Consider the following 10907-nt stretch of genomic DNA (forward strand, 5'->3'; position numbering starts at 1 on the left):
AAAAGGTCCAAAAGAAAATATCTTTTTCTTTTATTTACAAATTATTAATCTCAATTTTTTTTTACTACCAATTACTGTCGCTCTAATTTCACACTTATTTGCCTGTGGCTTAGAATGAACCGCATGCAAAACCTAAAAAAAAAACTTTTGGGTTAAGGTGCAAACGTCTCGTGAAACTAATTGTACGTTTGCGGCTTCGCACGTGTGAACTGAGCAAATTGCTCCAAACGCTCCAAAGCAGCCTTGAGTGTGTGCGGATCGCGTCTGAGTGTGTGAGTCTCGTGACGCTTCTCCGGCTCCACTGACGTCGGCGAAACAAAGGCAGAAGCGAGCCGTGAAGGCAAGTTATGCGCGCCTGGTCGGCGAGTGAGACAGGTGGGACTGCCTCAACTCGGTCGCCTCGTGCGATCAACACGCCCACATTTATACGCTCAGTTGCTGTGATTCCACGCTCTGCTCCGCGCGGGCCCCACAGATTCGGCTCCTTCCACTTCCGGTGGGCGTCCTTAAGCTCCGTCCCACGCACTGCTCGGCCGTGGCTCGGGTTCTGGCGTGTCCCTTTCAGGACTCCGCGTGCGGCACGTGCAGGCCTGCCTGGAGAGGTTCGCCGGCCGCCCGGGCGTTGTGGGCATGGAAAACGTGGGGCTGGTTCGCGCGCCCCGTGCGCGTCAGGACCACCCCCAGGCACGCGGTGTGAAACACACCCACCCTGCCGGCCGGGCGCGCGGAAAGCTCGCAGTGCGCAATCCACGCGCACTCTCGAGGGTGAACAAGGGGCGAACGCAGGGTGTCCTCCACCCACCCGGGCCGTAAATCTGCCAGGGTGCGCCGTGGATTCTGGTATCCTGTTCAAAAAGCACCATGCGTCATTTTGACTGACGTTTTTTGGACAGCTGTCAATCTCCACGGGCCAGGCCGCCCGGAGAGTGGGTCGGAGGTCACGCGACGCGGGGTGGCCCGCGCAACTCCCGCCGGGATCTTTGGGTCATTGGGCTAGTAAACGGCAGGGACAGGCACTCATGGGTTGACACTATCTCGACGCGAGTGTGATGCTGGCCGCCCACCCAGGACTCCCCTCGAGAGCTTTCGCGCCCCTCCTCATCGATTTTTTTTCCTTCTCTCCATCCTCGTGGCGGCGGAAAAAAGCGGATCCCACGCTCTCTGGCAGCCTGGTCCGCATGCCAGCCCGCACTTTCCCGTGGCTCGAGAGTGCGGTTGGAAGACGCTGGCTTCCCACGGCGCAGATAAAAGTTCCCAACGGTCGCTATCAATTCCTGTTCCACAATCGCCGACTCTCTCGCGCTCACGCCCCTTGGCCAGCGGGACTTTCCACAAGATAGACAGAGAGCGGCTGCTACATATGTATATATTTCGTCTATTCTCCACACAATATACATATAGAGAGAAGTGTACATCTTGAAGAAGTCGTTCTAATACTGCTAAATAGCCACTCTATCGTCTCTATTTGTCTCCTAGATAAATGCACACGTTCAAGGCATTAAATATTCACTCTTTTCATTTTATGTACATTGACATGACATCCTTGATACATTATTATTTACGTATGAAGGCGCGCGTCGCACCACTTCAGCATCTTCAGTACAAACTGTGGTTTGTCTTGTAAGAAAATCAAGTCTTTTCGGCTGTTTCATCACTTAACCTAGTGGCGATTTGTCGTCCAATACACCCAAGCACACAATGAAGGTTTAGGTTTAGGCGGAAATTTTACGGGTTTACAGGTAAAGCACTGGAGTTTTGCCTAATTCACCTATCTAAATGTCCATTAAGCGAAAGTCTTTAACAATATTTTACGTAGTTCAAAACAGATTTAAGTCGTACTATATACTAGATCTTATAGACTTTAAGTATGTTGTAAATATTCATGTTCTACGTATTTAACTTAATCTCTCGGCGTTAAGACCTATATTTACGTCTCTGTAAGAGCTCACAATATATCTCTTCACCAATATTTACACACTACGCGTACGTCATCGATTCACGTATGATTTGAAGCCTAAGCCTTGACCTAAACCCTCACTCTGTGCCTCAATCACTTGGCATGCTATGGGAAAATTCTGTTTAGAGTTGCTTCTCCACTTTCTCCGCCTTGAGGTTCAGTTCCAGCTTGAGCTTCTTCTCGCCGTCCTTTTCCTCTTCCGCGTCGCCGTGCTCAACGGACTTGTTCATCAGATGCGGCGTGTTCCAGGGCTGCACGTCGCCGGAAGCCCAGATCGAGTAGACGACCGTCGTGACGACGAAGATGATGAAAGCAATCCAGAAGACGAGTCGCCACTCTGTTATGCTGCGGTTGGGCGTCATCACGCCCACCACGTACGGCGCCAGGATACCCGTGATGGCACCGATACCGTTCGTGATGGCCATGAGGGTGCCGGCGTAGTTGGGACTCAGGTCCAGAGGGTTGACTTTCATGCCCGGGTAGAAGGTGCCCATGATGCCCATGGCGATAGTGAAGAGGATGACCACGAGAGTCCGGTCACAGCCGGCGTAGGACGCGGCAACGATGAAGATGGCCGGACCGACGGCCGCGATACCGGTGAACCACTTCCTGGCCGCCGTAATGGACAGGAACCTGCGCGCGATGCACCAGTCGCTGAGGAAGCCCGTGAGGATGGCGACGATCCACATGAGAGCGTATGGCAGTGAGGAGTAGATGCCGTTCTCTTTGATGGAGAACCTCAGCACGTCACTCATGTACTTGGGCAGGTCGGTGACCATGATGAAGAAGCCCCAGTCGTGACCCACCTGGGCGCAGATAAGCGCCAACATGGGGGCGCTGGTGAAGATGGCGCGCCATGGCGTGGGCGGGAGGCTCTTGTCGCGCTCCAGGGAGCCCAGCTCCTCCTTCAGGTACGCCTTCTCCTCGTCCGTGATGAAAGGATGGCTCTCGGGATTGCTGTAGCACAGGACGACCTGCAAAGCAGAAGGGGAGGAAAGGGTCAGTCTCACGTGGCTCTGAATCGACTTAATCCCATCAGCCGTGACTCAGATACTCACGAAGAGGACAAACCAGAGAACGCCCAGACCGCCAAAGAAGTAGAACACCGAGGCCCAGCCGTCGATGTTGTGCAAAAGGACACCAGATATGGAGTTGCCAACAATAGTGCCGACCTGCGGAGAAAATCCCGATGAGCCGATTAATTTATCATTAGTTGGACACCTCATCAATCATCAATGTGTGGCTTGAATCTAATCACTCGTAAATTGACTAATAAAAATCTTATCAGCAATAAATCACACTTTTCAGCGGAATTTTGAACTTGGAATCTCGTGCTGCACGAGATCCCAATCGCTGCCCATCAATGGATAAATGGACTCTTTGTTTCCAATGATAGATAATTGATTTTGGAGTAGTTGTCACATGTTGCAGATAAGCGTGAAGAGGGGCTTACCAGGCCGCCGCCAAACACGAGTGAGCCCAATTTGCTGCGCTCCTTCAGCGGAATCCACTGTGCCAGAAGAGCCGACAGGGCGGGGAAGGTCGTGCCCTCGCCCAGACCCTCGAGGAATCTCAAGACGATCAGAGCCGTGGAGCCGCCTGAGGATTGACGAAAGACGTCACAAAATATGTTTAATGAGAAATTAAGGGGGAGATAGAATGCCCAAAAGGGATGTGAAGTGATTAAATATTTGCAAGATTCTTCTGTTCAAAGCTTTTGTTTTAAATAACAGAGAACATTGGAATATGTATTGAAGTCGAACATAAGCACAGAAAAAAGTTTCGAATTAGGAAAATGCTTCTTAATGGTTTCTCATCTATTTTTGAAATAAAACTCGCACTTTGGTCAGACTGATAATGTCAAGAATAACCAATTATTTGTAAAGATATTGCTAATTTTTCCGGTTTAAGCAGTTGCGCATTAACTTTTTGACTCTATTGATCTATCAGAATCTTGCAAATATTCCTAAACTTCTTCTAATAATTAGAAGATGTGACGAATGCCATTTCCTCCTTGGGTGAAAGACTCAAACTCACCCCAATTGATGGTGACTGGCGTGATGAGGGTGAAGATGGCTGTTGAAAAAATTCCCAGCGACAGAGTGTACTTCCCGCCGAACTTCTCGGCCAAAAGTCCTCCAGGAAGATGAGTTACGACGTAACCCCAGTAGAAGGCGGACAGGATGAGTCCTTGCAGCTCCTCGCTCCACTCAAAGTCTCCACCGCCGCCATCGTCACCGCCGGACGGGTCCGCTGGGCAGTAGTCCTGGCCGTCGCCTGTGATGTTCTCATAGTCCTTCTTCACCATCTCCGTGATGGCCACGGAGAGACAGATGCGCATTGTGTAGGCATTGGCGATGGCCAGGAAGCCCATGATGGCCAAAACGACGCGCTGCGGTATGAGAAAGCCTGCCCAAGGAAGCATGAGATCAGCGTGGTGAAGATTAATGTGGAACGCGCGTTATCAATGATATGGCGAAATGATCTGCGCCCCATTAACAGACTGTAACTATTCTGTATCAGTAAACAAATAAATCATAAGTACAATAACACACTCATTCATGTATTTTATTAGATTTTTTCTGAGTGCCTCCGACGCCAATAAAATGATATTGTTTTATGAATTTTCCAAACGCCAATCAATTGTTGTGTGTTTGTAAAATTCTTTTGGATTTCTGCTTCTGATCCACTTTTATGGAACCGCACACACAATTGTCATTATTATCTCTGTTTGCAAGTTGTTCAGCTCAGGTGTGGGGAAAAATGAGGGAGCTGATGATGTGGAAAGTTACCAAGAAATTTACACTTTCACACCCATCAGAGAAATGGATACTTTACTTGATTAATTGAAAAATTACCTGAGCAATAGCAGATGTTTGCATTTTTATGGCAACAAAGGTAAATATTTGAAAATTTATTCAGAAATACTATAAATTCTCGCATAAATTACTGAGCATTGCGCAATCGTGACGATCATTCTCATATGTAATCCTGAGAAGAAATACAGGAATGCTTATCTCTCATCTTTTCGTCTGATTTTTCTCTCTTTCTTAACAAAAATCATGATTAAAAACATGTTCATCAAGTTTAGCGCTCATTTCGACACCCATCAACATCCTAAAGCATAAATCTCATGCATTATTGTGTTTTTGATGAATTCTGCACGCGAAAATGAACAGAAAAATTGATTCGGCAGAGCTTTCACCAGGCGTCTCCATCGTCAGTGCTGAGAATTCATTCAGAGAATCGCGCACAGTCTTGCGAGATTGCGTGCATAGAGAACCATGCAATTTAGCATCAATTTTCCATGTCAAACTGCAACATGGGAATTTCTGAGCATTACTCAGATGACTTCAGCAGAAAAGATTGCAGCCCAGGGCAAAAGTGGCGGGAAAATGAGAATGAAAGTCAGGTAAATTTCCTGTGTTTATTGGAGACTTTCACGACTTCGTAACCTTGTTGTCAATTGACTGCAGCAAATTCATCAATATATCACATAACATTGCCTAATCTGCGTGGCGTCTATTGTGGTGGGTGTTTTTCGACAAGGTGCAAGAAAAAATAATCCACGCGCTCTTGAAGTGTCGGCAAAAAGGGGATTTTGTCCGCTTTAATCGCTTCGCGAATGTGCGCGGTGATTAAACTTATGCTTTTTCCATGCACATATTTTCGCCATCCGGCAAAAAGCATATTCCATTTGTGGGTGTTGGTGCAAAAAAGAGGAAATGCTTTTCTACTTTAATTGAATGTTTAGTTTGTATAGCGCACGGATAATGAATTGAGCTCGCACAAAAGTAGACCACTAATCGAACATTCTTGGCATTAATTCACTGGTATTGTTTGATATGAATCAAACACAGTTGTTCTCTTAGATAACAATAAGATTTTTCACAACCCAGTTGAAAAGCTTCGCGGCGCGAGAGAGAAAAAATATATCTGTGAGGTAATTCTAATGGGAGGCAATTTTAGAGCTTTAAAATCAAGGGCAAAGTGCGATATGACGAAATCATCGCTAACCGCTCACCGCCTTTTTTCGTTATTTACATACTTTTCATTGTAAACCAGATTGGCGAGAGAAGAAAAAGCCCCAATTTCACAAAAAAAAAAATGATGATGATCATTTCTTGCTGCAAATGAAGCTTTGAAAGCACAGCTTCAGTGTTGCAATTACATGAGTTGGAATCAACAATCCCGACATGTAACCGTGCGAATTGATTTTGCATAATTAATTGCCTTCTATATGGCTTTTTTAACATCCACTTTGTATGGCTCAAGAAAGTCTTAATTTGAATTTATAAACCAGATCACGCTGGAATCCCACTCTTTCGCTGTTTTTTTCTCGCGCGCGCGCCGCAAAAAAACTTGTTATCACGCTGGCGAAGCTTTTGGCTCACTTTTGGCGAAAAATTTCACGCTGTTTCACGTGGAATTTTCTTCACTTCTGCGGTGCTTTTACATGTGATGGAAAAAATTGAAAGGGAAAACCGCAAAGTTGACTACGAAAATTTATTACACACTCTTTCATTGAGAACGGAAATTTATTGTTGTGCTAAATGGAACGAATTAAGAGATATTCCTGTGAAAATTGTATGTCAGAATTTGTAGTTCGCGCACTGACAAGTTAGGAGGAAAACGATATTTTCGTGAAATTTTCACATGTTTCACACTAAAAGTGGTTATTAAATATTTATAATACATCTCTTCCCAGTGAGCAAAGTCAAAGGCCACAAAAAATACCTCATTAGAGATGTTCGTCGTGTGTAAATTTTGATGAATTATGCGTAGAAAAACTTGTCCACATTTGTCACGTGCCACTAATTCACTTGACATTTGTGGTCAGGAATCGCGAAGGTCAAAGGGCATGAAAAACTGTCGAGGATGAAAGTGCAAAGCGCGTACTTACAGCGCGACACTGTCTTTCGCCATCCCGTCAACATCTTGCAATTGCGCTTCGATCACAAAATCCACAGAAAAAAATATACTATCACACTCTCAATTGGCGACTGCAATCGCTCTCTCTCTCTTGTGCTCCAGGTGTGATCAATTACTAGTAGGATCACCACCTCACCACCCACATTTCCACTCCTCGTGCGCGCACTCTCACAAAAAAACCGCGGAATTCCAGGTTATGTGTGAATCGCCTTCTCCGCGATCACCGCACAATCCAAAAGGTAGCACAACTTCTGTGGGAATGAGAGTCGCGATCACCTGTTGTGGGTCTTTTATAGGTGCTTGTCGGCTCAACACAATTGGAGGTGATGAAGCGAAAAGTGAATTTTATAGTTGCTCACTTCTCGAGTGTGCTATCGGTTGCAGTGAAGGATGGGCGAGAAAAAAAGGTATTTATTGGTGGCTCTCGTGATAAGCCAGTCCATCGAAAATAGTCCATTCGCGCACAGACACTCCAAAAAGAGACATGCGGAAAATCGCCCCGTGGAAATCCACGCTAAATTCCCACTGAGTCAGTTTTATGGCGCGCAAGGAAGAAAGCACTCGAGAAGCTGCTCATCTGCAAGGTCTCGCTGGCACACTAAAATCCAAGCTCTGCGATAAGAAGTGGGGCTTCACTGTCGCAACTGTGGAAGCTGCTCTCAGCGGAGACGATTCAGCCAGACAGCGGGCTTTTCTGCCAAAATTCCCGTACAGACACGAGCAGGACTTTTCTCAAGTTTCTTAAAAAAGCCTGTTTCTGGCTTAGAAACTGTCAGCGGAATCTCGGCTTGGTCGATAAACAATTAAATTAAACACCCTGAGTTTGATGAGATTAAAATTAAAATTCGAAATGATTGTAATAAATTACATTTTTACTAACAAATTGGAATTAAATATTGTCCAAATTTTTTTTTCCTTCTGTGAATATCTACTAATTCATGTTTTCGCGATGTGCATATTAAATTTATTCATTTTGCTTGAGAAAATAGCTTGAAAATGCAAAGCAAAATTGCCCAGATATGTTAATTTTTAGTGAATAAAATTGCACTCCAGTGAGCAACATTAAAACCATAGCATAATCTTATCAAATCCCTCTGGAATTTTCAATTACTTCATGTAAAATTGTCGTCATGGAAGGTCGCGTGCAACTTTTTGCTCGTGTCTGTAAATGATTTTATTATCAGAGTGTATTTGAAATACTTTTAGCTCGCGAGCTTCCAACCTGGAGATTTCTGCTTCCCATCATGTTCATTTAATTCTAAGAGTCAATACAGTCGAGTGTGATAACGACTGAACGGCGATAAACCATGTTACACGACACCAATTAAATGTTGATCGCTTTTTCAACTTGTCTTTTCCCCGCTGCCGCCCCGAAAAGCCCATTCCGGCATGTTTTTAGTGCGAATATTTAAAAAATACTGACCATTTAGTGGCACCACAAATTCCTTGCACTTGAACGCAATTACGAGTCTGATGACGTCGATGTGGTAAAATCTTGTTATGCGATTTCTAATTGCTGTGAAAGCAATAGATGTGTTCTTTATATATTTCGCATATTAATGTTTTTATAGTCAATTAAATTATGCTGGCAAAGTGTGCTTCAGACTACGCAATGTGGCTGCGTCAAATTGTTGTGGCGATTGCGTTCAATTTTCAGTGCATTTGGACCTGAGCTGATAACGGGCAAAACTAAGATTAATATTTGGAGACTTTCGAGCCTTTTTCAACTTTACGAATCGCATTTTATAATCCATAAATGTAAGAGGATGCTTTGAGTCTAATAAATTCTATTGATGACTTCTGTTTTGTTGCAAGGTTATGAACGAAATTTTTTAGATATGAATTTTAACCTAAAAATGTCTTGAATTTAATAGATAATTTTGACATCCTGCAAAACAAAAAAATACTGTTTGACTGAATTATAATTTTTAGTAAACTATTCTTCATATTTCTTCATATGAAACTCAAGAAAAATCCTTTCTTTCAAATGAAACGAATAAATTCAACCTTAACCTCAAAGTTAATATTAAGATTTTTTGAAATGCAAGATAAATTTCATTGATTTTGAAGATTTCATCCGGTATGAGATTCCACAAATTTATCTGCATGTCTTATTCTTATATCACAAAATTCGTCATCTTATATTATAAGATATCAATATAAAGTTGCATACAGCAAAGTCAAGTTGTCACAATAAAGAAGCGCTGAAGTTTGAATAAAAAGCAATAAATTGAGACTTCGTCTGCAATCTATGCAAAACTCAACTCCAATCGCGACGATTAGTAGATCAAACCTTGTTCATTAGACAATCAGAAATTGCTTAATGGTCGCGATGAAAAATGGCTCGCGTGCAGCTCTTTTTTCGTCCAACTTCGGCGCAAAATTCAGTGTCAAATCGCTTGACATATTTTGCCTATGCATATTTGAGTTACTTTTTTTCACGACGGAATATGCAAAAAAGCACGACTTATCAGCGCAGCGCTGAAGAAACTGAAAGCTCGCCAACATTAAATCAAATGGTGGGGAGAGAATACAAATTGTGCGCCATTGAGGAGTGCATTGAGCTTCGCAGTTTTGGCTCAATTTCCTGCATCCGGATTCACTTGATTATGGACACAATGTCGTGATTTTCTACGTATGATGAGTGATTACGTTTTGCTGGGGGACTGAAAAAAATTGAAATGATATTCTGAGAGAGTGAGAAAACCATAATTGAAGCCCTTGACCTTGTTAAGACACACACGCTTAAAATGCGCGATAAATGCACCTTTAAGCAGTTCTCGCCGGAATGCCTAATGAGCCTCCTCTGGCAAAGCCGCAGCATTTGCTCAACTGATTTATTAGGAAATTCTAGCTTTGGTTTATTGATTCTAATGTGGCGTGTTTGGCGCGGAAAAAACACTTTCCTACGCCCGGCCAAAAAATCACGTCGCATGACGTCGTGAAACCGCACGGAATTCTGAAGAAACTACACCAAATATTTGACATACACACGCCTCAAATTGATAGAATGCCATCGTTTTTTTTTTTCTAATAACCAAAAGCAAGATAATAGAGTATAAATTTCCCGCAAAATATTTGCATACCCATATTTGTGTCTCCGCCTATTTAATGTGATTAACTTGCACAAAAAGTCCCATCGTTTTGTCTCTGCTGGTTGGGATTCTCTATTAATTGGTACCGCAAATGTCTTTTCTTCGTGGGAATTCCCCATAACGAGATAATTTCATTGGAATGCGATGGAATACGGCAAAAAGTGAATTTGCATGCTGTTCACACACGAGATTTGGGCTTTGAAAACTTCACGATCTCGATTTTTAGCCAAATAAATTCAAACATTTCAATCTTCTCAGCACTTTTCCCCAATTTCTACAAATTGATAAGACATCCCATGATCAATAGTCAACATTCTCGCAAAACTTCTTCATCCAACTTTCACTTTGGCATGAAATATTTCATTAATTTCACTGAAAGCCACGAGAACTGTTATGTCAACAGAGCTCACAGACAATTTTTTCGCACATCAATCAGCCAAAAATCACTTGGAAAGTGCTTTATTGGCGGGATGAAGCAAAAATCACGTTGTGACCATATTTATTTAGCGCGACACGTGAAGGAAAACTTTACACACGGATCGAATGAAATTGTCCCAGAGCAAAAACACCCGAATTGGGGTAACCTTGAACTCATAGAGGCACTGACGCACTTTGAGGGCAATTTCAGACTGCTTTATTTTATTGGATTTCAATTAAATTAAGCTGAGCGGCGATAAAAAGAGATCCTCGTCGTCTCAATTGAGTGATTTTCAGCAGTTCTTTTTCAGCCAGGAATAAAAATTTTAATTGGAATTATTTTACTACTTATTTTGTAATTTCTTGTGCCTTGTAAATGTATTTTTTTCTATTAGAAGTATTTTAAATATAAAATTGAAGAATAAATAGAACGAATTGATGTGATTAACGGTGCGTTTTTGAAAGCACAACCTCAAACACCAGTCACTCGTGGCGCTGAAGGCAGT

The 10907-nt window shown here is 43.2% G+C and overlaps 1 protein-coding gene across 2 annotated transcripts; it reads right to left on the reverse strand.

Annotated features, from left to right (window-relative positions):
* Positions 1 to 1350: 1350 nt before the first annotated feature.
* Positions 1351 to 10594, reverse strand: LOC132262726 (putative inorganic phosphate cotransporter). 2 transcript variants are annotated; one of them, XM_059762076.1, is made up of 5 exons: positions 9976 to 10594; positions 3995 to 4366; positions 3411 to 3556; positions 3016 to 3129; positions 1351 to 2931 (listed from the first exon to the last, which is right to left on the reverse strand). In XM_059762076.1, exons 1-5 carry the CDS (start codon positions 9977 to 9979, stop codon positions 2080 to 2082), a joined length of 1488 nt encoding a protein of 495 aa, XP_059618059.1. In that variant the 5' UTR covers positions 9980 to 10594; the 3' UTR covers positions 1351 to 2079. The 2 variants fall into 2 exon arrangements, with proteins under 2 accessions (XP_059618059.1, XP_059618058.1); XM_059762075.1 differs by lacking the exon at positions 9976 to 10594 and adding an exon at positions 6861 to 7268.
* Positions 10595 to 10907: the final 313 nt, after the last annotated feature.

The sequence above is a fragment of the Phlebotomus argentipes genome, unplaced genomic scaffold, assembly GCF_947086385.1.
Source record: "Phlebotomus argentipes unplaced genomic scaffold, Phlebotomus argentipes genome assembly contig_15, whole genome shotgun sequence".
Lineage (NCBI taxonomy): Eukaryota > Metazoa > Arthropoda > Insecta > Diptera > Psychodidae > Phlebotomus > Phlebotomus argentipes.